This window comes from Phacochoerus africanus, chromosome 3 (assembly GCF_016906955.1).
Source record: "Phacochoerus africanus isolate WHEZ1 chromosome 3, ROS_Pafr_v1, whole genome shotgun sequence".
NCBI lineage: Eukaryota > Metazoa > Chordata > Mammalia > Artiodactyla > Suidae > Phacochoerus > Phacochoerus africanus.
The window spans coordinates 51,960,136-51,986,998 of record NC_062546.1 but is presented as its reverse complement, the minus strand read 5'-3'; the positions used below and the strand labels follow the sequence as shown (position 1 = coordinate 51,986,998).

The 26,863-nt window shown below is 45.2% G+C and overlaps 1 protein-coding gene across 1 annotated transcript; it reads left to right on the top strand.

Moving 5' to 3' along the window:
- On the top strand, positions 1-26,863 carry CHRNB3 (cholinergic receptor nicotinic beta 3 subunit). The gene is made up of 6 exons (XM_047770375.1): positions 1-200; positions 5,779-5,930; positions 8,740-8,784; positions 21,961-22,070; positions 22,650-23,532; positions 26,282-26,863. The coding sequence occupies exons 1-6, from the start codon at positions 146-148 to the stop codon at positions 26,414-26,416; spliced, it is 1,380 nt and encodes a 459-aa protein (XP_047626331.1). The 5' UTR covers positions 1-145; the 3' UTR covers positions 26,417-26,863.

Genomic DNA, 26,863 nt, shown 5'->3' with positions numbered 1-26,863 from the left:
TTGAGCCCAGGACGCCCTCTCTGGGCACCACTTTCTCTGGTCCCACTTTAGACTTTGAAGCCCTGCATTTTCTTTCTCCCACCCCCTTTTGGATAGAAATACCTTGCTGTTAAAGAGAAGGAATCATATCTCTCAAGCGGCCGTCATGATGCTGGCAGCCTTTGTCCTGGTGCTCAGCGCCCTGGGTGTCACCGGCTCAGGTAAGCTCAAGTTAAAGTAAATTAAAACTTGATCACTGTTGGTGCTGATAATGTTAGAATCACAAAGTGCAGGGTGTAGGTATCTTTAGGATAACCTTTTAAGTTGTGGCTCCGGTGACCAATTCTGTGAAATCTGTTACATTGTAAAGAAATCTTAATTATGAATTTCATAACCTTTATGCTTTTGTCATTATTGTGTTATTCCTTTTGAATCATTATGAGCTTGGTAGGAGGATATAAAAGTGAAGAAAATGTTAGTGAATGCACTAAATGGAACTCAGAGAATTGTTAAGATATTTGGCATAGGTACGGACTGCATCAATGTTTTAATAGCATATCTATTAATATTCACTAGAGCTGTGTGTAGATAATTGTCCAACATATCATGTGGATATAGAAATACTTACATTTATGTATGTAGGAATATTTAGTATGATTGTATATCACAATTGAACAAAAATGTATCTCAAATACCTATGAGCCTGTGTGAGTATTCTATGATGGTTATGGAGAGGAAAATAGAGGAATACTGAATAAAAAATGAGGGCAAATAAAAAGAGAGTGAAGAGGAAAGGGGGAAAGTAACTAAAAAGTTTAGGGAAGAAACGGTCATTGTCATCTGACAGTTTTCTGCGTTTTGGAATCGTTTTGCTTTTCCTGTAGCTTAAGAACAGGGGAAACATGACACCAGAAACCATACAGAGCCAGGAGCCAGATGGTGAGAAACTGTGTTGTTCTGTTAGCACTTTGTATTTATCTGTCACTAGTGTTGTAGCCACATGTGATTACTGCAATTTTCAGATGGTGATGGGGAGGCACTGAGATAGATTTGCCCAAATCCTGAAATAAATCCTGGATTTAAAAATCATAGGGCTGTAAGGCACACACATCTGAACATGATTATATTTCCAAAAATGTTGTCTTTCCCCACCACTTGGGACTCAAAAACAGAGTCATTTCTAAGAGCAGAGAGTGTCAAACCCACTTTCAAATATCACTAAATCTGTTCTTTGAACACTCTGAAGTGCAACTTGTCAATCACAAAAATAATAATCAACTTCTGTGTTTTAGCATGCAATTTATCATTAAAGTAACTAACTATCTACGTCTATGCAAATCATGTTTTTCTGTCTTAATGTACTAGCACATATTTCCTATGCAAGAATCGATTCTTCCCATTCTTTCTGCAGAGAAACCAGGGGTGATTGACATAAACACTCTTGCTTCACCTGCGCAGCCTCCATCCTCTGCTGTGCCCAGCAGCAATTACATAAGAAAGTTGCAGTCAGAGGAGAGCCTGGTCCTCGGTTTTCCCCTGGGGGCTTCCAGCATTTGAGTCTGTCTATTTCTGTCCCAGATCTATAGGAAATCCATGGAATAACCTGTAGTAACTCCTGAATTTCATTCTGAGAATTTCTAGAGCCACTGGAGTCTATTTTTAGATCTGTACCACACATTAAGAAAATAACTTTTTTTTTTTTTAACCTAAAACCACATTTTTCAAATTTCAAGGGACAAGCCCTCACTTCTGTGTTTCTGACTTCAGGGGCAGGATCCTTATCTACGGCCAACAGAACTCCTCTTGTGTTCCTAATTCATACTTTGTGTGTTTGTGTCTGAAGCCAGAAACAGATACTGTGTCTTATTTATCTTCCCCTCACTCTGACATGTCACAGGATGATGTGTGTTTATTCACTCAATAAATATTTATTGTGGATCCACCATATCCTAGAAACAGTTCCACCATGTGGGACATGAGGGGGAATAAAATAAACATGTTCTAAGAAACCCTCAAGCTAGCAAGTATCCATGAAAGTCTTATTATTTGAGTCCACCTTCGGGCTAGCTGTCCGTGTTAGTTACCGTGTTTGTGGTATGATTTTTTTTTTTTTTTTTTTTGGACAAGGTGGTGATAATGAAAGGCAAAACCCTGGAGTTCCCATTTTGGCTCAGTGGGTTAAGAACTCAATGTTGTCTCTGTGAGAATGGGGGTTTGATCCCTGGCCTCGCAGTGGGTTAAGGATCCGGTGTTGCTGTGGCTGTGGCGTAGGTCACAGACGCAGCTCTGATTCAACCCCTGGCCTGAGAACTTCCATATGCCCAGATGCAGCCATAAAAAAGAGATATATACATATACATACATACACATACATATATATACGCACACGCAAACACCAAAAGGTGTCAAACAAAAAAAAAAGGCTTTCCCAACCATACTTGCTGAGATTTGAAATTCTTCAATTATTTCTTTTTTAAAATTATAGTTGATTTATGATATTGTGCCAATTTCTGCTGTGCAGCAAAGTGACTGAGTTATACATATACATATACATATATGCTCTTTTTAAAATATTCTTTTCCATCATGGTCTATCCAAGTAGATTGGATATAGTTCCCTAAACTGTACAGAAAGACCTTATTGTTTATCCATTTTTTTTTTGTCTTTTTGCTATTTCTTGGGCCGCTCCCATGGCATATGGAGGTTCCCAGGCTAGGGGTCTAATTGGAGCTGTAGCCACCGGCCTACGCCAGAGCCACAGCAACGCGGAATCCGAGCCGTGTCTGCAACCTACACCACAGCTCACGGCCACGCCGGATCGTCAACCCACTGAGCAAGGGCAGGGACCCAACCCGCAACCTCATGGTTCCTAGTCGGATTCGTTAACCACTGCACCACGACGGGAACTCCTGTTTATCCATTTTAAATGTAATTGTTTTCAATTATTTCTTTACTCTCCTCACTGAGGACACACAATGGTATTGTTTTCAATAAAACCATAAATAATCATGGGGAATTTCATCTATTAAGTTTTTAAATTGAAGTATAGTTGATTTATAATATTATATAAATTTTAGGTGTATGATAAAGTGATTTACAATTTTTCAAGGTTATATTCCACTTACCGCTACTATAAAATATTGGCTATATTCTCCATGTTGTACAATACATCCTTGTGGCTTGTTTCATTCTTAATAGTATGTACCTCTTACTCCCCTCCCCTTCCTCCACCCTCACTAGCAACCACTGTGTGATATCTAGATCTGTGAGTCTGTTTCTGTTTTGTTACACTTACCAGTTGGTTTTATTTTGCTCATTTTTTAAGTTTTGTTGGGTTTTTCTGTTTTGTCTTTTTGCTATTTCTTGGGCCGCTTCCTCGGCATATGGAGGTTCCCAGGCTAGGGGTCCAATCGGAGCTGTAGCCACCGGCCTACGCCAGAGCCACAGCAACTTGGGATCCAAGCCGCACACGTCTGTGAACTACACCACAGCTCAAGGCAATGCCGGATCCTTAACCCACTGAGAAAGGCCAGGGACCAAACCCGAATCCTCATGGATACCAGGGATTAATTCCACGATAGGAACTCCCACGAAACTCCTTTTTTTTTTCTTTTTGTCTTTTCTAGGGCTGCTTCCGTGGCATATGGAAGTTTCCCAGGCTAGGGGTTGAATTGGAGCTGTAGCCACCAGCCTGCACCAGAGCCACAGCAACACCAGTCCGAGCCGCATCTGTGACCTACACCACAGCTCCTGGCAACGCCAGATCCCTAACCCACTGAGCAAGGCCAGGGATCTAACCCGCAACCTCATGGCTCCCAGTCAGATTCGTTACCCACTGCGCCACGATGGGAACTCCGAAACCCCTTTTTTTTAACCAAAAGAGACAGTGAAAAGCATCTCTGACTGGCAGCACATTGCCCTCTGAAGATATGTGTGAGACCTAGTGTGTGTGTGTGTGTTGGGGGTGGCAGGGGACTGTGGGCAGATCCTGTCCAGTCTGAAGCAAGATGGCTCTGCCCTGTCACTATAAAGTGCTGGGTGTCCGCATCCCTGGAGGGTGACCCCAGGGCAGTGCCCATTCAACACCCCCTCACCAAACCCCCAGCAAAGCAGCCTGCCATGTGCTGGCTACATAATATATAATAATATATTAACATTATTAAGTAGTATTTATTTTATTTATTTGTTTTACTAATTTATTAATTATACATATTATTAATTATTAATAATAACGTAATCTAATATAGAATAATTCCAGGGTTAACAGACACCAGTGTCTCCCCCCAACCAAACAGCTGCTACCTGTAACCTGGTTTTGGAACACTGTCTTTCTGGGCAATAGCTTGAAACAACAGTTTGGAAAAAACAGTGCCAACAACACAGTAACAAAAATAGCAGTAGCAGAGTTCCCCGGTGGCTCAGTGGGTTAAGGACCCAGCATTGTCACTGCTATGGCTCAAGTTCGATTCCCGGCCTGGGGACTTCCACATGCCGCGAGTGCAGAAAAAAAATAGCAGTAACAATGAATATGGGTTCTTAGAAGTGAATTGTTGCAACGGTTATTTTGTGGCAATAAGGTCATGGTGGAAATTCTATGCCTCCTCAATCCTCAAAGAACGTCATGGGCTGGTGGAAAGATGACAGCTTGGGAGTCAGAAGGCCATACCACCTCTGTTCCTGCCTCCCCTGGGTCTGCACCTGTAAAATGAGAGGCTCACATCTTTTTTGGGGGGGGATTGCTGCACCCACAGCATATGGAAGTTCCTAGGCCAGGCAACCACTACGTTTTCTTTGGAAGTTTTGTCCACCAAATAAAACTTAATTCTCAACCTCTAGGTTATGCATTATTTTTTAGGCGACATTGTGGATGATCCCTTTGGGGTCCATGTGTTGACCTCATGAAGGGAAGGTCCTGTGAGAAAGTAAAGGTCTGAGTAAAGTCTAGAGTCTACTTTTATTGATTTTTTTTCTTCCCATTTTATTGGGATGAAGTTGGCATACAGCTCGATGTAAGTTTCAGGTGTGCAGCATAATGATTGGACGAACATACATTGTGAAATGATGACCATGATATGTGTAGTGAACTTCCATCATCGCATAGAGATAAAATTTTGGAGAAATAGAATAGAAATGAATACTTACAGCTGTGTGCCTGGGGATGCTGCTGAGGTGTGCTCAGCATACTGTTTTTGCGGAATCAGGCTATTTAGAAATACACCATGGGGGGAAGGGAGAGGGATGGACTGAGAGTTTGGGGTTAGTAGATGCAAATTACTCCATTTAGATTGGGTAAGCAATGAGGTCCTGCTATACCGCACAGGGAACTATATCAGTCTCCTGGGATAGATTATGATGGAAAGAAATATAAACAAGAACAGAAGTTCCCATTGTGGCTCAGCCAGTTAAGGACTGGATGTTGTCTTTGTGAGGATGCGGGTTCAATCCCTGGCCTTGCTCAGTGGGTTAAGGAACTGGCATTGCCATAAACTTCAGCATAGGTTGCAGACATGGCTGGGATCCCGCGTTGCTGTGGCTGTGGTATAGGCTGGCAACTGCAGCACCGATTTGAACCCTAGCCTGGGAATCATATGCCACAGGTGGGGCCCTAAAAAACAAACAAACAAACAAAAAAGAGTGCATATATGTGTATAACAAAGTCACTTTGCTGGATAGCAGAAAATAGCACAAGACTGTAAATCAACACTTTAATTTTAAAAATTAAAAAAAAAAAAGACGCGACTATCCAGATGTGGACCCACCCTGCATCCCCAGTTAACTTTGGTTCCCTCTGTCTTGCAGCCTCTGCAGGATTCAGGTCCATCGCCGAAGCAGAAGACGCTCTGCTCAGACATTTATTCCAAAGTTACCAGAAATGGGTGCGCCCTGTCTTACACTCTAACGACACCATAAAAGTATATTTTGGATTGAAAATATCTCAGCTCGTGGATGTGGTGAGTCAGCCTCTGCCCCAACCTGAAAAGAGCGTGCTTTTCTTCACCTGTTCTCCAGTCTAAGATTTTGTTTCCTTTCTCCAAGTCGGCCAGTTCAGGTTTTTTTTTTCTTAAGGGCCGAACCCATGGCATATGGAAATTCCCAGGCTAGGGGTTGAATGGGAGCTGCAGCTGCTGGCCTACACCACAGCCACAGCCATTCGGGATCTGAGCATCATCTGCAACCTACACAGCAGCTCACAGCAACGCTGGATCCTCTTAACCCACTGAGCGAGGCCAGGGACTGAACCTGCATCTTCATGGATACTAGTTGGATTCATTTCCACTGCGCCACAACGGGAACTCTCAGGATAGTTTTAAAAATAACTTACTGGATTAAGGATCTGGCATTGCCATGAGCTGTGGTGTAGGTTGCAGATTTGGCTTGGATCCTAATTTGCTGTGCTCTGGCGTAGGCCGGTGGCTACAGCTCCGATTCAACCCCTAGCCTGGGAACCTCCGTATGCCGAGGGAGCGGCCCAAGAAATGGCAAGGAAAAAACAAAACAAAACAAAACTTACTGGGAATTCCTGTCGGAGCTCAGTGGTTAATGAATCCAACTAGGAACCATGGGGTTGTGGGTTCAATCCCTGACCTTGCTCAGTGGGTTAAGGATCTGGCATTGCCATGAGCTGTGGTGTAGGTTGCAGACACAGCTCAGATCCCAAGTTGCTGTGGCTCTGGTGCAGGCTGGCGGCTACAGCTCCGATTGGACCCCTAGCGTTGCCATGAGCTGGAGTGTAGGTTGCAGATGTGGCTCAGATTCCAAGTTGCTGTGGCTGTGGTGTAGGCTGGCAACTGTAGCTACAATAAATAAATAAATAACTTACTGTAAGAAAAAATCTGCCCCCAGAAGCCACTGAAATGAGCCATGAGCTGAGGAAAGAAGGAAGAGAGTGTCATTTTCCTTGCAGCGCTGGGCTGGACAGGGCTGGGTGAGTGGGGAGGGGGGTGTTTGCCTGGGGGGCGCAGGGGATGTGGCTGCTAGGGCAACCAGGCCCCTGGTGGGTTTTTTGCAGCAGCCAAGGTGAATACCAGGGCAGGAGCCCGGCTTAGCCAGGGCTGACTCAGTATCATCAGGACTGAGACAGGCTGGGCAGGGGTGCCTGCAGAGAGAGAGGACAGACGGTGACCCATCCTGTCCCAGGTCCCCTCAGGACCCCAGACCTTCCCCCTGACACACCCATACTTGAACATTCTCTGCTAAGTTTCCCGTGGGGCTCACGCTTCTGCCATGATGTCCCTGGGGAAATCAGTGAACTTTACAAAACCAAATTCTGCTGCAGGTGCAGCCGTAAAATGATATTTAAAAAACTTAAAAAAAGGAGTTCCCGTTGCGGCTCAGTGGTTAACGAATCCGACTAGGAGCCATAAGGTTTTGGGTTCGATCCCTGGCCTCGCTCCATGGGTTAAGGATCCCAGGTTGCCATGAGCTGTGGTGTAGTTTGCAGACGCGGCTTGGGTCTGGTGTTGCTGTGGCTGTGGCTGTGGTGTAGGCTGGCGGCAACAGCTCCCATTAGACCCCTAGCCTGGGAAACTCCATATGCCATGGGTGCGGCCCTAGAAAAGACAAAAATAAATAAATAAATAACAAACCACCCCCCACTACAACCAAATTCTGCAAAATCATCCTGCTGTAGTCCCCAAAGGCCTAGAATAATTCTCCCCGGTTGTCCCTATCCACTCACCCCCATGGATCAATGGCTTCTAGAAGAGCATGCAAAGCCCGTTTCTGATTTAGCTAATGTTTTGTTCTACTTCACACCCTTACCAAGCCTTCCTTCAGTTATGCAATTTTATATAAATATCACCACAGTGAACAGCTACTTGCCTTTTTTTTTCTTCTTACTGTGACATGGAAGTGGGACATGGAAGTTCCCAGGCTAGAGGCTGAATCAGAGCTGCAACCGTGGTCTATACCACAGCTTGAAGCAAAGATCCTTAACCAACTGAGTGAAGCCCAGGATGGAACCTGTGTCCTCACAGAGACAAATTCGGATCCTTAACCCTACGTCAGGTCCTGAGCCACAAGAGGAACTCCTGCTACTTGCTTTAATTATTCTTCTTCACTTTAAGCAAAATATGCATAATATTTTCAGGTCCCAGTGCCATTTCATTGTTCTTAAGTTGAGACTCCTTTTCACTTTGGACCTTCAAAGACTCAGAGAAGTCTCTCTGACAAAATAATAATAATCATTATAATCCAGGAGTTCCCATTGTGGCTCAGAGGAAACAATTCAACTAGTATCCATAAGGATGAGGGTTCGATCCCTGGCCTCACTCAGTGGGTTAAGGATCTGGCGTTGCCATGAGCTGGAGTGTAGGTTGCAGATGTGGCTCAGATTCCAAGTTGCTGTGGCTGTGGTGTAGGCTGGCAACTGTAGCTACAATGTGACCCCTAGCCTAAGAACCTCTATATGCCTCGGGTGTGGTCCTAAAAATTAAAAAAAAAAATTCCAATGCACAGTTTCACCTAATTTGAATTGACCTCTTTTTTAAATTTTATTTTTTAAATTAATTATTTTTTTTCTGGAAGTTCCTGGGCTAGGGTTCGATTCGGAGCTGCAGCTGCCAGCCTACACCACAGCCACAGCAACACCAGATCCAGTCTGTGTCTGTGACCTACACCACAGCTCAGGCAACGCCAGATCCTTAACCCTCTGAGTGAGGCCAGGGATCGAACCCACTTCCTGATGGATATTAGTTGGGTTTGTAACCTGCTGAGCCACAGTGGGAACTCCTGAATTGATATCCTTTTTTATTTTCTCAGGATGAGAAGAATCAGCTGATGACAACAAACGTGTGGCTCAAACAGGTAACTGTCAGTCCAAGGCCTGTCACTCTCCCTGTTTCCATTCTCTTCCACTAAGAAAGGCTCCCATTGGAAAAATCATTATTTTAAAGAGCATCCTGGGTTCTTCAGGGAGATATTTGGGAGTCTTTGGGGAGAGTCTATTCTTTTTGGAGAGAGTCGGAGGGCAGTCTGGAAGCTCACAGGCACACCTCGCTCTGTCTTGTTGCTCTGGGAATGGTTCTGTCTGCAGGTGGCAGGTAGGGGGGTAACTCTGACACAGAGGCCTGGGTGCTGGTCCCCTGGCGACTTGGAGAAAGTGGGAAAGGCTCCATTGCGCAACTGTCCCCCGTTCAAACTACCATAACAGGATAAGAAAATCAGGGATGTCCGGAGTTCCCTTGTGGTGCAGCAGGTTAAGGATCTGGCATTGTCATTGCAGCAGCTGCTTTGACATGGGTTCAGTCCCTGGCCCATGAACTTCCACATGCCCCCCCCCCAAAAAAAAATCAGGGATGTTAAATTCCTCCTCCTCACTGGTCCTTCATGGTCCTAAATGTTTTCCCTTGAAAGAGGAAAACAGGCCACCCACCATCAACTTCAGAACCTGGTGAAGCCCAAGTCAGGATGATGGCTCAGCAGGTTAAGAACCCAATTAGTGTCCAGGAGGCTGCAAGTTCGATCCCTGACATGACTACAAAGCACATGAATGGTTTTCAGCTCTTAGCTTGAACGTAGCCTGCTTCCTGTTCAGAGGCGCTCCTTCTAGAGTTGCAGGAAATAATTACCCTTCAAAACCCAAGTTTGCATATGTCATGTAAAGGAAAAAATATTGACACTTCCTTGATAGAAAGTGAAAAGTTTGATTTCATTGCTTACTTTTTATTTTTTTGTTTGTTTTTCTTTTTATGGCCTCATCTGAGGCATATTGAAGTTCCTGGGCCAGGGGTCGAATCAGAGCTTCAGCTGAGGTCTACTATGCCACAGCCCTGGCAACACGGGATCCAAGCCGCATCTGCAACCTATGCCACAGCTTGCAGCAATGCTGGATCCTTAACCACTGAGTATAAGGCCAGGGATCAAACCTGCATCCTCCTGGACACTAATTGGGTTCTCAACCTGCTGAGCCACAACAGGAATGTTGTGCTTTTTTTTTGTTTTGTTAGTGATCACTTGTTTTTTTAACAGATATCCAGGTACTACCTCATGTTCTAGAGATTGAAAATCTTCCTGGTGGGACTATGTTAAGTATCTTGCTAAAGTTTAACATAGGAGTTCCCGCTGTGGTGCAATGGGATCAGTGGTGTCTTGGGAGCACTGGGTCGTAGGTTTGATCCCCAGCCCTGCATCACTAGTGGGTTAAGAATCCAGTGTGGTTTAGATTGCAACTGTGGCTTGGATCTGATCCCTGGCCCAGGAGCTCCATACGCTGCAGGGTGGCCAAAAAGGAAAAAAAGAAAAAATTTAACATATGCGCACAACATTTTTCATGTGTTTATGTTGACAGGTGTTAGTCATCTATTCAAGTTTAGTAAGTTTGTTCAATTCTTTCTGATTCGTAAGGTTCCATCTGGTTTATAAGGAACAATGGATAAATGACACTGTTAGGGGATTCCCCAGATGTCATCAGCTGTCATAAAATTTCTACCGGCCAAAAACTTTGATCAAAGTTGAATAATTATGATAATAATTATTTTTACTAGTTTCTAGTCCTCCGATTCTTTACCTGGGAGCTATGTTCACCTGCTATGAAATGGATCTGCATATTATTTTATCTGCAAATAAGAAAGTCCAGGAGAAAGTAATAAGCTGGGAATGTAGATATAAAAATTACAATTTAGGAGTTTCTGTTGTGGTTCAGCCGGTTAAGGGCCTGACATAGTGTCCACGAGGATGCAGGTCTGATCCTCGGCCTCGCTCAGTGAGTTAAGGATTCAGCATGGTGGTGGATGTGGCGTAGGTTGCAGATGAAGCTCAGATTCAGTGTTGCCATGGCTGTGGTGTAGGCCAGCAGCTGCAGCTCCTATTTGACCCCTTGCCCAGGAACTTCCATATGCTGAGGGTGTGGCCATGAAAAGAAAAAAAAAAAATTTAATAAATGTATTTTTCGATATACCTATCTCATTCCTCAGGACTTATCCACTTTTGTGCCTTAGAGGCTGTGGAATTTGGAGGTGCTTAGAATTCATAAAAATCAATAAGTCCCATATTTAGAGGGAGGGAGTGGGAGGGATCGGGAGCTTGGGGTTATCAGACACAACTTAGAATAGATTTACAAGGAGATCCTGTTGAGTAGCATTGAGAACTATGTCTAGATACTCATGTTGCAACAGAACAAAGGGTGGGGAAAAAAAATGTATACATGTAAGGATAACTTGATCCCCTTGCTGTACAGTGGGAAAACAAAACAAAACAAAACAAATTAAAAAAAAAAAGAAGTCCCATATTTGAGCTTTCAGGGTAAAGAAGAACAACTTTTTTGCTAAAGGGTGAATAGGCTGAGGAAGTCAGCAAAAATAAAACGAAAAAACAGATTCTCACCGTTTCATGCACACCTGCTCTGCCTGCTCCTTGAGGTTAAGCTCTTACACACAAAGCAGTGGTCCAACACTCTTCCTTTGAGATAGTAAGGACTTCTTTGGAAACAAGAAGCCATTTCAGCCAAAGAGAACAAGGTTAGACATGAGAAGAAGCTGCTACTCCTCAGGCCTTAGCCGTATTTTGGGAACACCTTCCAGAAAATCATGCCCCAGAATCACAGTGGCCTAGTGAGTGTCTCCAGGTCAAGCCAGAACCGACACCTAAAAATCCCAACACCCAAAACAGAGCAAAAGAAATCTTCAAGGAGGAGTTCCGGTCGTGGCGCAGTGGTTAATGAATCTGACTAGGAACCATGAGGTTGCGGGTTCGGTCCCTGCCCTTGCTCAGTGGGTTAACGATCCGGCGTTGCCGTGAGCTGTGCTGTAGGTTGCAGACGCAGCTTGAATCCTGCGTTGCTGTGGCTCTGGCGTAGGCCAGGAGCTACAGCTCCGATTCGACCTCTAGCCTGGGAACCTCCATATGCCGCGGAAGTGGCCCAAAGAAATATCAAAAAGACAAAAAAAAAAGAAATCTTCAAGGAGAAGTGGGGAGTGGGGGGTAGTAGCTGACTGACAGAAAAGCCAGCTGGGGATTTTGGTTCCCGTGTCATAGAAATAATGAGAATAACATGGGTTCATTGCATTAATTTGCAGTGGGTTGTCATCAATCTTATCCATTTACATTTCTCAGCCTCTCTGAGTTAGCAGAGTGGGTTATCATTACTCAATAATTCTGTAAAACAGATTTGGAGTGGGAACGTCACAGTAGATATTAATCAATAAGGGCTACATTACGGCACAAACAATGTGAGAGCAAAAAAAAAAAAAGGAGAATCTAGGGCCTGGCCTGGGAGGCAGGCAGGGAAGGCTGCATGGAGAAGGAGGTATTGGAGCTCCACAGTGATGTTACTTTTATTTTTTTGTGTTTTTATTTTTAGGGTCGCACCTGCAGCCTGTGGAAGTTCCCAGGTTAGGAGTCAACTCAGAGCTGCATCTGAGATCTATACTCAGCTTGTGGCAACACCAGATCCTTAACCCACTGAGCAAGGTCAGGGATCTAATACGCATCCTCGCAGATACTGTCTTGGATTCTTAATCCACTGAGCCACAATGGAAACTCCCATGATGTTATTTTACACATTTTTTTTTTTTTTGGCTTTTTGAAACTAAAAGGGTAAGGATTCCCTGGTGGCTCAGCAAGTTAAGGGTCCAGTACCGTCATTGCTGTGGCTCGGGTTCCATCCCTGGCCTGGGAATTTCCACCTGCCATGGGTGGGGCCAGCTCCCCCCCCCCCCAAAAAAATGAAAAGGGTGAAAAACAGGACAAAAGAAAACAAATGATAAAAAGAAGATAAAATTGAAGTTCCCATCATGGCTCAGAGGTTAACAAACCCGACTAGGATCCATGAGGACACAGGTTTGATCCCTGGCCTCACTCAGTGGGTTAAGGTTCTGGCATTGCCGTGAGCTGTGGTGTAGGTCGCAGATGTGGCTCAGATCTGGTGTTGCTGTGGCTGTGGTGTAGGCCGGTGGCTTCAGCTCCGACTGGACCCCTAGCCTGGGAATCTCCATAGGCCTTGGGTGGGGCCCTAAAAAGCAAAAAAGAAAAAAAAGAAAAAAAGAAAGAAGATAAAATTGACATTTAAAAGAAACCACCATAAGCGTTTTACACAGATCTCCATTTCAGAGCAGCCAATGACAATATTCAGATCCACTGAGCTCCAGCCTGGTAACTATGCTGCATGTGTCCTGGGAATGAACTCACTCATTCAATGCTTGCAGCCCCTGCTAAGATAAGTCTATGATTATTCCCACTCAGCAGGTGAGAAGACTGAGGATGGAGGGCTGAAGTGACTTGTCTCAGGTTACACACTATTAAGTGCAGTCTAGCTTGTGTAAAGAAACATTCTTTGGAGTTCCTATTGTGGCTCAGCGGGTTAAGAACCCAACTAGCATCCACAAGCTTGCAGGTTCAATCCCTGGCCTCGATCAGTGGGTTAAGGATCTGGTGTTGCAATGAGCTGTGTCGTAGGTCGCAGATGCAGCTCGGATCTGGCATTTCTGTGGCTGTGGTGTAGGCTGGCAGCTGTAGCTCCAATTTGACCTCGAGCCTGGGAACTTTCAAATGCCACAGGTGTGGCCCTAAAAAGAAAAAAAAAAGAAAAGAGAGAAACCATCTCCTTCCTCAGACTAAAAGGAGCTGACAGAAGGGGCCAGGCTCTCCTCTCCAGCCTGTCACTGTGGAGTCTAGTTCCTTATCCTGGTCTTCTAAGGCTCTGATTCCCCACCACTACCACCACAGCCATCTGGGATGTCTCGTGGAGTTGGCCTAGAAAGACACTGAGGGGAGAAGGAGGCTTGAATCGACTCCATCTTCCATGGATTCTAGAGGGTTTATTGAGATCCAGGCACTCCGCTAGATCCTGGATGTACAGAGGTTAAAACACAGCCCTGCCTTCAAGGAGAGGAAGTGGTGTTAGCTGTGTAAGAAATAACTACTGTAATATGGTAAATACCATAAGAAAAGTATATACATAAGGTACTTTGTCGTTACAATAATGACAGTGAAACAGGGAGTAAATCAGGGAAGCCTTCCAAGAGAAAGAGGCATTTAAGCTGGGTCTTGCAGGATGAGTAGAAGTCCTACGAGCCCCGAAGATGGAGAAATTGTGACCCACTTGAATAGGCTTCCCACTAACAGAATTTCCCAAAACTCTCCCACCAGAGCAAACCTACAGGAAACTCTCCAATCACCACTGTCTACCTCAGTCAAAGTCAAAAATGACCAAACTGGGAGTTCCCATTGTGGCTCAGTGGGTTAGGAACCTGATATACTGTCTGTGAGGATGCAGGTCCCATCTCTGGCCTCGATCAGTGGATTAGGAGCCAGCGTTGCTGTGGCTGTGACGTAGGTCACAGATGCAGCTCTGATTCAATCCCTAGCCCGGAAACCTCCCACCACAGATGTGGCTATAAAAAGAAAAAAAAAAGACCAAACATTCATCTTTTCTCATTCCCCTCTCACACTGAAAAACGCTCCCTAGTTTGTTTCCACAGAGAGAATAAAATTCTGCCTACTTGCAACAAAAAGCATATGCTGGAAGCATATGCAACTGAGATGCTTGTTTTTTTTTGTTTTTTTGTTTTTTTAACCCAATTCCTCTGCCTTAGCCTCTATTTCCTTAGTTCCTGTCTGGTATATTCCGACCTTTCTCTTCTCTCAAGCAGACCTTTACAATCACACTCTTAGTGACATCCTGAGAAAAGTCCTCTACGTGGAGCTATTTTTATGCCATTGATTTTATTTTGCAAACTCGTTTGTCTTCCTCCTTTGTATTTCCAGAGAGTAATCCAAACGCTATAAATCATAAATAGATATCAACACTGACTCACAAAAACCACATGAGAAGGTACGCACTGCCCTAGCGGTTCGGATTCTGCTTTGTCATGGTCAAGGGTAGGAAAACTGCATTGCGGGAGCCCTAAAGGTGATGGAAGATGAAGCCATCCTGTCTTTAATGATGAGAGGTTGGCCCCTTGCCTAGTTGTTTTCGTGTGAATGATCTCCTTGGCCACAGATGTCGAGTGCACTTCCTGAGCACCCACTATGTGCCAGGCACTATGTAGGGCCCTGTACCCAGCATAACTGGGGGCAAACTCCAACTAACCGGTAAGGTTCTGAGAGGCTGGGTTTCATGCACTGCATCTGAGAGCAGGCTGCTGTCTCATCCCCATGGCGACCTTGAGGAAAATAAAACTTCCCTCAACCTCTGCCCAGGCCAACATCTTAGACCAGTGTTGTTTCTCCAACAACTGATTCCCAATCGGATTTTTTTTTCCCTTTTTTTTTTTAGGGCTGAACTTGTGGCATATGGAAGTTCCCAGGCTAGGGGTCAAATCAGAGCTACAGCTGCTGGCCTATACCACAGCCACAGCAACGTCAGATCCAAGCCTCATCTGCAGCCTACATCACAGCTCACAGCAATGCAGGATCCTTTAACCCCCTGAGTGAGGCCAGAGATTGAACCTGCATCCTCATGGATACTGGTAAGGTTCGTTTCTGCTGAACCACAACGGGAACTCCTCCCGGTTGTTTTTAATTAAAAAAAATTTTTTTTTGTTGGCCGCACCCAAGGGATGGGAAAGTTCCTGGGCCAGGGGTCAAACCCGAGCCACAGCAGCAACAATGCCAGATCCCTAACCCACTGAGTCACCAGGGAGCTCCTCATTCCTATTTTAGATCAATAAAAAGTTTAGAAATGTGACAAACCCATTGGGTAACTCCTCGGAGCTGGATTTTGGAGAAACCAAGAAGTTGGTTAGTCTCTTAACAAACTGCTATGCCTTGCCTTAAAGCTCTAGGCCACCTCCCCTAAGCTTGCTTATCTTCCACAACCTGCAGTGGCATTCCACATCTAGGAATTTACCTCAGGCTTCCTCACCATCTTGCTTTCCTTTTCTTTCTACAGCCTCAATCTGGCCTTGGCAGAGGAGGCCAGTGTGGTCTTTTTTTTTTTTTTTTTGTCCTTTTTGCCATTTCTTGGGCCGCTCTCGGCAGAGCGGTATGGGCCCATCTGAGCCACGTCTGCGACCCATACCACAGCTCACGGCAACGCCAGATCCTTAACCCACGGATCGAGGCCAGGGATGGAACCCACAACCTCATGGTTCCTAGTCAGTTTCATTTCCACTGTGCCAAGCTGGGAACTCCTAGGTTTTTGGGGGTTTTTTCTATTTTTTTTTTCTCAGTCAGAGATTAACTTGGTAACTTGTCCCTGACCTGCCTGAGCTCCCCTGTTCCCTGAACTAACAAGCTCTCAACCCCGGGACAGCTGCACAGTGGAGCTGGTGTTTCTGCCAGGCTTGGGGAGTCTTGACCAGGACCAGCCCCAGGAACGCTGGCTAATTGTCTCTAATCTCCTCTTTGAAAAAGGGAGAGACAGTTAATCTCCAAATGTCCTCAGGGTTTCCCGAGAGACCAGGGATGTGACCAGGAAGTCTCAGAGCTCCTCAGAGAGCTGGACGGAGGGCTTGGGCTCTGACTTCTTGCCCTGACACAGCTGGCTCTAACAGGAGCAGTGGTCCTGCAGTGTGGGCTCGGCCAGCCCCCGCGGGTGGACCACATCCTGGTGGAAATTCTGTGAGCCCCTCCAAAGGGCGGGTCAGGGAGAACATCTCCGATGCTCCAGGTCTGGCTACCGAAGGACACCAAGGTGGTAGGAATGTCTTGCTCAACGCCGCAAAGGAGCACAGCTAGTAAAAGGATGTTCCAGGGCTTCTCTATCTAGAACTCAGACTTTGGACTCTAATTCAGTGCCCTCTCTTTCCTGGGTATCCCAAAGTAAGCAGCATTGACCACAAGTCTCACTGTTCCTTTTTCCTTACTGGCCAGGAATGTAGCACTCTGAATCCACTGGAGATGTATTTGTATCCTCCTCAAATATTCAGGCATGTCCTTCCTTCATCCATCCACTCACATCTGCTGTTCATTCTGGCCACATCGATGGCAGACCTGCTCCCTCCTTTGTGGCACCCACTACTCCTTCCTTCCCTCTGTCTCAGCTATGATGTCCTCTCATCAGAACCTCCTTCCCTGTCCTGTATCTTTACACCCAAACCACCCCCTTCGTGGCCATGACCACAGAGTGTAGTGGTTGTTTCCCTGTTAGTTTGCACATTCTTGTCTGAGGCAGCCCCAGGCTAGGAGGACAAGGCAGCCATGCTTGGGGCTGGTATGGGCTTTGCATACTTAGGAAAGAATTAATCCTCCCCAGGAATTCCTGTTGTGGCTCAGCGGTAGCAAAACCAACTAGAATCCATGAGGACATGGGTTCCATCTCTGGCCTCACTCTGTAGTTTTGCTATGGCTGTGGTATAGGCCACCAGTTGCAGTTCCGATTTAACCCCTAGCCTGGGAACTTCCATATGCTGCTGGTACAGCCCTAAAAAGATTAAAAAATGAAGAATTGATCCCCCTAAATTGTGAGCCTACAAACCACTGGCCCTGTGCTACCTCTGGCCACAGCTGTTTATTCTGCTGCAAGACAAATCTTTCTGGTTGAACAATTTCTCACCCCGGGACTTGACCCACTTCCCTGAGAACAGTCTGTACAGCTGATGTGTGTTTGCTGGGATTTGCACCCAGAATTTGAGCTATCCACCTCCCTCCTTGGAGGTAGAGCTGGGCTTAGGTAAAGACAGGCTGTGTTTATAGAAGAAAGAAGACAGGATTCCAGAAGCAGGAGATTTGATTTCTGGTGATCTTTTTGATCTTTTCATTCCCAGAGGAACTGCGTTGGGATTCACTAGCTGTGCTCACCAATGCTCTTTCAAAAGACAGAGTGAGAGTATAGGAACCCAGCCAGCTCACCCCATGTCCATCCCCAGGGCTCATTGCCTGTGTGCCTGTAGCTTATTCCTTGCTAAGATCTACTTTCACGTAGAATATATATACTTTTTCTGGAGTTCCTGTTGTGGCTCAGCAGAAATGGACCCAGCTAGTATCCATGAAGACTCAGGTTTGATCCCTGGCCCCACTCAGTGGGTTAAAGATCCAGCATTGCCGTGAGCTGTGGTATAGGTCCCAGACGTGGCTCCCACCTGGTGTTGCTGTAGCTGGGATGTAGGCCAGCAGCTGCAGTTCTGTTTTGACTCCTAGCCTGGGAACTTCCATATGCCGCAGATGTGGTCCTAAAAAGCAAAAAAATAAAAATAAAAAAATAAAAGATTTACTTTTATTTGGCTGCACCCACAACATGTGGAAGTTACCAGGCCAGGGATCAAACCCTCACCACAGCCGTGACCCTAGCCACAGGAGTGACAATTCTGGATCCTTAACCTGCGAGGCCACCAGGGAATTCCTAAATATATTCTCTGTCTCTCATTTCTCTCTCTCTATATATATATACAAATGACTAAAAACTCAGTAATAAGATAACAAATGATCCAATCAAAAATATGCAAAAGTTTTAGGAATCACTTCACCAGATAAAATGTATGGATGACAAGCACATGAAGACATTTAGTCACTAGGAAGTTACATATAAAAATCATAAAGAGGAGTTCCCGTTATAGCTTGGCAGGTTAGGAAGCTGACTAGTATCCATGAGGATATGGGTTAGATCCCCAGCCTTGTGGGTTAAGAATTCGGCATTGTTGCAAGCTGAGGAGTAGGCCTGCAGCTACAGCTCTGATCGGACCCTTGGACCAGGAACTTCCATGTGATATAGGTTTGTAAAAAGAAAAAAAAAATCACAATGATATGCCACTTTACAACTATCGTTAGGTAGTTAAACTTTAAATGCGACAATACCCAGTACTGGAGGTGACACCAAATGGCCAGAATTCTCATGCATTGCTGGTAAGAACACAAAATTATAAAGCCAGTATGTTTCATATAAAGTTAAACATACTATATAGCTCAGCCATCCCACTCCTAGGTATTTACCCAAGAGAAAAAAAAAAAAGATTGCTTTTCACTCCCAACAAACTACAAAATGTTTATAGTGAATTTATTTATAATCATTTACAAACTGGAAAGAATCCAATATCTTACCTGGTGAATGGATAAAAAAATTGTGGTATATTCACACAATGGAATACTTCTCATTAATAAAAACGAACAAACTGCTAATCCAACAGAGAAGAATCCAAATGCATTATGAGAAGCAAAAGAAATCAGGGTGGAAAGGCTATCCCCTCTATGATTCCATTAGATGACATTCTGGAAAAGGCAAAATTATAGGATCAGAAAATAGGTCAGTGGTTGCCAGGAATTGGGGATTTGGCAGGGGAGGCTGATTACAAAGAGGCACCATGAGGAAAATTTTGGAGGAAACAGAGCTGTTCTGGTGTCTTGATGGTGCTGGTGACTATTCAACTATTTGCATATAGAGTCGTATACAAAAAGAGTGAATGTTATTGTAAGTAAATTTTTAAAACATAAAAATGAAAATGAACAAACAAAAAAAGGCTGCTCTGAGTTCCTTCCAACATTTCTGAGATTCAGGCTGGCTGCCCATAGTAGAAGCCTCCTTAGCAGGAGGCAAATTATTCATAGGGAGGAAATTATATTTGCTTTTTAACATGGGCAGAGGAAGACAGAAGCTTGTGAGTACAAGTAAACATGGTAAATACTTTATTAGTTTAGGCTCTTAAACTGTCAGTCTTCGTATGCATGTTTTCCGTAAGCATGCACGTGAAATTTTTTTTTTTTTATCCTTTCAGTTATAGCTTTTTTTTTTTTTTAGTGGCTGTATCTGCAGCACATGGAGGTTCCCAGGCTAGGGGTTAATCAGAGCTGCAGCTGCCGGCCTACACCACAGCCACAGCAACGCCAGATCCAAGTTGCCATCTGTGACCTACACCACAACTCAAAGCAACACCGGATCCTTATCCCACTGGGTGAGGCCAGGGATTGAACCTGCATTCTCAACCTTAGTAGTCAGGTTCATAACCCGCTGAGCTGCAATGGGAACTCCTCGACTGTAGCTTGTTAAAGACCTATATCTTTTTAAAGTTTTTTTTTTCCCCCAAGGATCAACCCTCACAAATATTGTCTGAGAGAGACAAAGTCTTATCTAGAGTGTGCGGGTCCATCATTTTCCAGGCATCATGCATATTTCAATAGTTCACCATGTACTGAATCAGCCATCTGCTGACTCCTGATTTTTTAATGACAAAGTTGGGATCACTGGGGCTCCAGGAAGCCTCACACTGGGCACTCCCTCCTACCTTTCTGAAATGTCATTTAATATTATCCTGCATCAGTCCTCGACTGCCTACATGACGGATAGTGGAATAGAAGAACTGAATTTTTAGGTCGGATTTCCTGAGATGTTAGATCCCAAATCTTTTTAAGAAGGCCCACTTCCACTGTAATTGGGTCATCCGAACATCATTCTCTTGACCTTCATAATCCGATCAATTAATGCTCAGGGTTGTTCCTCTGGACCCATCAGCGCCCATAAACCATGCTAAATGATTTCATTCTATTACAAGGCAAAATATGCAAGCATCTGGAGCCTAACCACGTCAGGAATGTAGTTTCAAACTGGAGTTGTGGCTTGCAAAATAAATTCAGATTAGAACTTCAAAGGACATTCTTGGAAAATATTTTTTCCATTGGATGAAAGTTATAATGTCATCAAGAGTGGTCAGCAGATCTGGATGTTGCATATTAACATATCGGCGGGATGTTGGTCTAAGACTACTGACTGATAATTAAAATCACTTGTACCCATTATCATGGACCAAATCTCCTAGGATAAACAGAATTAGATCTATCTTTGCTGTTCTTTTGTTGCTTAGGAGAAAAGAGGCTGAAAAAATAAATCAGGAAACTGGTATTTGCTGCTCAGCCTTTTCATTGGGAGGTAGATTCTGCAACTTTTTTTGACCACACCCACAGCATGCAGAAATTCCCTGGCCAGGGACTGAACCTGTGCCACAGCAGTGACAATGCTGGATCTTTAACCACTGAGCCACAAGGGCACTCCAGATTTGGCAATTTTGGAAATCCCAGACCACACAGGTGTGAGGGCACCATCCAAAAAACAGGACAGCTCAAGCAGTAACCTGAACTGCCATGAGCCACGGACAAGGTCATAAGGTTTAGAGGATGAATTTCCCATTTAAAATAAAACACTAGGGGAGTTCCCGTCCTGGCTCAGTGGTTAACAAATCCGACTAGGAACCATGAGGTTGCGGGTTCTATCCTTGGCCTTGCTCAGTGGGTTAAGGATCTGGCATTGCCATGAGCTGTGGTGTAGTTTGCAAACACAGCTCGGATCCCAAGTTGCTGTGGCTGTGGTGTAGGCCGGCAGCTACAGCTCGGATTAGACCCCTAGCCTGGGAACCTCCATATGCTATGGGAGCAGCCCTAGAAAAGGCAAAAATATGAAAGACAAAAAATAAAATAAAAAAGAAACACTATGGGAGTTCCCGTCGTGGTGCAGTGGTTAACGAATCCGACTAGGAACCATGAGGTTGCGGGTTCGGTCCCTGCCCTTGCTCAGTGGGTTAACGATCCGGCGTTGCCGTGAGCTGTGGTGTAGGTCGCAGACGCATCTAGGATCCCGCGTTGCTGTGGCTCTGGCGTAGGCCGGTGGCTACAGCTCTGATTCGACCCCTAGCCTGGGAACCTCCATATGCCGCGGGAGCGGCCCAAGAAATAACTAAAAAGACAAAAAAAAAAAACAGAAAAGAAAAAAAAAAAAGAAACACTAGGGAGTTCCCATTGTGGCTCAAAGTGGAAACAAACCCAACTGGTATCCATGAGGACACAGGTTTGACCCCTGGCCTCACTCAGTGGGTTAAGGATCCGGCATTGCTGTAAGCTGTGGTGTAGGTCACAGACGTGGCTTGGATCTGGTGTTGCTGTGCCAGGGTGTAGGTTGCAGCTGCAACTTCAATTTGATCCCTAGCTAGGGACTTCCATATGCCGCAGGTACAGCCCTAAAAAGCAAAATAAATAGATAGATAGATAGATAGATAGATAGATAGATAGATAGATAGATAGATAGATGGATAGATAAAATAGATTAGAAAATTAACATCAAGATTCCAAACCCTAGTACCTTGAGTCTGCAAAATTAAATTCCAGTATGTTAATGTCATGCAGGAATGGACCGACCACAAATTACGCTGGAATCCAGATGAATATGGTGGAATTCACTCGATTAAAGTTCCTTCTGAATCTCTCTGGCTTCCTGACATAGTCCTCTTTGAAAAGTAAGTATCATGGAAGAAAAGGCCACTGATCAGATTAGGAGTTGAAATAGAAAAGCCCAATTGTGGCAAAATAATTAAGAGGAGTGTACAACATTTATAAGAGAGTAGTTCCTTTTTTTTCATTTTTTAAAGTTTTATTGACATTTAGTTGATTTACAATGTTGTGATAATTTCTGCTGTACAGATGATTCAGTGACACACATGAGAATTGTTCCTTTTGAAAATATGGTTTGACACTGTAGAATGCTCCTTTTGAAAATGTAGTTTGAGGAGTTCCAGCTGTGGTGAAAACAGGGTCTGTGGCATCTTGAGAGCACTGGGGTGAAGGTTCAATCCCTGGCCTGGCACATTGGGTTAAAGGACTTGGCTTAGGTCACAACTGCAAGTTTGGACCTGATCCCTGGCCAGGGATATCCATGTGCTGAAGGATGGCCCAAAAAAGGGAAAAAAAAAAAAATATATATATATGGTTTGACATTGTGGTAGGAAAGTAATAAAACACACACAGTACATTGGTGGGAAAACAAAAAACTGCTAATACGTGTTCCACTAACCATCAAGGGAACCCTTTTGCCACAGTGCTGATGGACGGTTCGAAGGCTCGCTCATGACCAAGGCCATCGTGAAATCCAACGGGACAGTGGTGTGGACGCCTCCCGCCAGTTACAAAAGCTCCTGCACCATGGACGTCACCTTCTTCCCCTTTGACAGGCAGAACTGCTCCATGAAGTTCGGATCCTGGACCTACGACGGGACCATGGTGGACCTCGTCCTGGTGGACGAGAACGTGGACAGGAAGGACTTCTTCGACAACGGGGAGTGGGAAATACTCAACGCCAAGGGCAGGGCGGGAAGCAGAAGAGAGGGCGTGCGCCGGTACCCATTCGTCACCTACGCCTTCGTGCTGCGCCGCCTGCCCCTCTTCTACACGCTCTTCCTGATAATCCCCTGCCTGGGGCTGTCCTTCCTCACGGTGCTCGTCTTCTACTTACCTTCCGACGAGGGGGAGAAGCTCTCCTTATCCACCTCCGTCCTGGTTTCCCTGACAGTTTTTCTCCTGGTGATTGAAGAAATCATCCCATCTTCCTCCAAGGTCATCCCGCTCATTGGCGAGTACCTCCTGTTCATTATGATCTTCGTTACGCTGTCCATCATCGTCACGGTGTTTGTCATTAACGTTCACCACCGATCCTCCTCCACTTACCACCCTATGGCCCCCTGGGTAAAGAGGCTCTTCCTGCAGAAACTCCCTAAACTGCTTTGCATGAAGGACCACAGGGATCGCTACTCTTTCCCAGATAAAGAGGACAGCCAGCCGGCAATGAGAGGGAAAGCCCTAGAAAAAAAGAAACTGAGGCACATGAGTGAAGGAGAAAAAGTTCTGGTTGCTTTCCTGGAAAAGGCTGCGGATTCCATTAGGTATATCTCCAGCCATGTGAGGAAGGAGCATTTCATCAGCCAGGTGAGCAAACTGTCCTGAGCAGGGACTGAGATTCTAACGTCTGATTCATTTAGGAAGTTTCTCTCTTTGTTTAAAAAGTGACCTTAGGCTGGAGTTCCTGTCGTGGTGCAGCGGAAATGAGTCCGACTAGGAACCATGGGGTTGCAGGTTCGATCCCTGGCCTCACTCAGTGGGTTAAGGATCTGGCATTGCCGTGAGCTGTGGGATAGGTCATACACGCAGCTCGGATCCTGAGTTGCTGTGGCTGTGGTGTAGGCCGGCAGCTGTAGCTCTGATTCGACCCCTAGCCTGGGAACCTCTATATACCACGGGTGTGGCCCTGAAAACGCAAAATAAATAAATAAATAAAATAGAATGTGACTTTATGCTTCACATGCATAAAACTTAAGCCCTGGAGATACCACTGTGGCTCAGCAGGTTAGAACCCAACTGGTATCCATGAGGATGCTGGTTCGATCCCTGGCCTCTTTGAGTGGTCAGGATCCAGCATTGCTGTGAGCTGTGGTGTAGGTTGCAGACACAGCTCGGATCTGGCATTGCCGTGAGCTATGACTTAGGCTGGCAGTGGCAGCTCCAATTCAACCCCTAACCTGGGAACTTCTGTATGCTGCAGTTGTGGCCCTAAAATGGAAAAAAAAAAAAAAAAAAGTAAGCTCTGATGCATAATAGGGAATTTAGTATGAATTTGCAGGAAGAAGTTCACAAAAAACAGAATGAACAAAAGAGAAGCAACTGTAGATTAAGCACTATGTCTTATCATTAGAGGTAATTCTATTTAAAATAATCTAATTCTTCATTTTAAGTTGGTTATCCCGTTCTACTGGTCATTTATCTGTCATTTTTCGTGGGATGATGAATATTCCTTTTTTTTTTTTTTTTTTGTCTGCAACTCAGCATAGGGAAATTCCCGGTCCAGAGATAAAATCTGAGCAGCAGCTGCATCACGGTGGGAACTTCGATGATGGCTATTCCTCTCTTTTTTTTTTCTTCCTAGGGCTGCACCCAGGACATATGGAGGTTCCCAGGCTAGGGGTCAAATTGGAGCTACAGCTGCTGGCCTACACCACAGCCACAGCAATGCCAGAACCGAGCTGCGTCTGAGACCTACACCACAGGTCTTGGCAACGTCAGATCCTTAACCCACTGTGCAAGGCCAGGGATGGAATCCACATCCTCATGGATCCTAGATGGGTTAGTTACCATTGAGCCACAACGGGAACTCCCCCAATGATGGATATTTCTATTCAAAATATTTGGAGATAAGAAAACAGAATAAAGTTTTAAATTAACATAAAAGCATGGTGTTACAGTACATATTTCACTAAGGGAAGAGGGTGTTTTTATTTAGTTTATTTTTTTTTAATGTGGGAAGGGTATGGATTTTAGACCCAAAACAGTCCTGGATCCAGATGCTACCTGTGTTCCATTTGACTTCAGACAAGCCCTGAGCTTTAGTTTTCTGAAACCTCCCTTGAAGCTTTGCTGTGAGGGATTGGTGATATCAAGTACAAATTTTGCACATGTGGTCTCGGCCTCATGATTTTGTACTGTCAATAAATATTAATTCTCATCTTTCTTCCCCTCATCTCCCTTCCCTCCTCAAAATTTTTTTTCTTTTTAGGGCTGCACCTGAAGCATATGGAAGTTCCCAGGCTAGGGGTCGAATACGAGCTGCAGCTGCCGGGCTACAGCACAGCCACAGCAACTGTGGGATCTGAACCACGTCTGCAACCTATACCACAGCTTACGGCAAAGCCGGATCCCCAACACACTGAGTGAGGCCAGGGATCGAACCCGCATCCTTATGGATTCTAGTCGGATTCCTTTCTGCTGTGCCACGATGGGAACTCCTCCTTTCCCTCCTCTAAATGATCCTTCCCCAATGGAAGGGAAACATTATTTGACATATAAATACTCAGCACGTTAAGTCTGTTGTTTAAAACATGTTAATAGGGAGTTCCCATTGTGGCTCAGCAGTAACGAACCTGACTAGTATCCATAAGGACTCGGGTTCGATCCCTGGCCTCGCTCAGTGGGTTAAGGATCCAGCGTTGCTGTGAGCTGTGGTGTAGGTTGCAGATATGGCTTGGATCTGGTGTTGCTGTGGCTGTGGTGTAGGCTGGCGACTATGGCTCGATTTGACTCCTAGCCTGGGAACTTCCTGATGCTGTGGGAGCCACCCTAAAGACAAAAAAATAAATTAATTGAAAAAATAAACAAGTTAATATTTATACCAACTTATAAGGTTCAACTATTTCACTATAAAATCAGTGAAAATTAGTACCCAGAGCTTGATCCCATAAACAAACTTAAGAAATAGTGAGGCCAGAGAAGCCAATGTTGCAGGGGGTGTGTTAAGTGGCTTCTGAAAACTTCAGGGCCTATAATCTGAACAGCACTTTTTTTTTTTTTGTCTTTTTACCTTTTCTAGGGCCGCTCCCGCAGCATATGGAGGTTCCCAGGCTAGGGGTCTAATCGGAGCTGTAGCCGCCGACCTACGCCAGAGCCACAGCAACTCGGGATCCGAGCCGTGTCTGCAACCTACACCATAGGTCATGGCAACGCTGGATCCTTAACCCACTGAGCAAGGCCAGGGATCGAATCCGCAACCTCATGGTTCCTAGTCAGATTCGTTAACCACTGTGCCATGACGGGTACTCCTGAACAGCACTCTTTTCAAGTCCCTTGAAATGATTTCAGAACAGTTGCCCAGCATCCTGAATGGGAGGCATTGTTTTCTCTGTTGCAGGTGGTGCAAGACTGGAAGTTCGCAGCTCAAGTTCTCGACCGGATCTTCCTGTGGCTCTTTCTGATTGCATCCATCACAGGCTCGGTTCTGATTTTCACCCCTGCTTTGAAGATGTGGCTACACAGTTACCATTAGAAGCAAGTCTCCAGAGCAATCTGCACCCCACATATAATGACAATCACACCTTAGATCTAATCACACCGCTCCCACTAGTACACAGCATCCAAACACACATGCTTCCCAGGAGGTCCGGAACATGGATAGTGTCCTGTGTTGGCTTCAGGGAAATTGAACCTTGGGCATCTGCCCACAGTAAATTGGTGTTGCCAGGAGAGTGAGTTGGGTTTGGATCAAGTAGAGCCTCCTAAGACCCCTGCCTTGGCTTCTGCAGACATTCAGGGAGGAATCCTGTGTCCAGGCCCGAGGTCATGAGCCAGGACACACTAGGCCCATTGCAGTGGCACCAAGAACTCCAAGAGGTGACATGGGCAGACCTGGGTCCTTCTGCTGGTGTCCCTGGTGGTTTTGCCTGGCTGCCCGCGGGCGCTGTGTATCCTTCTTCTGTAGCAATGTTCTGAGCTG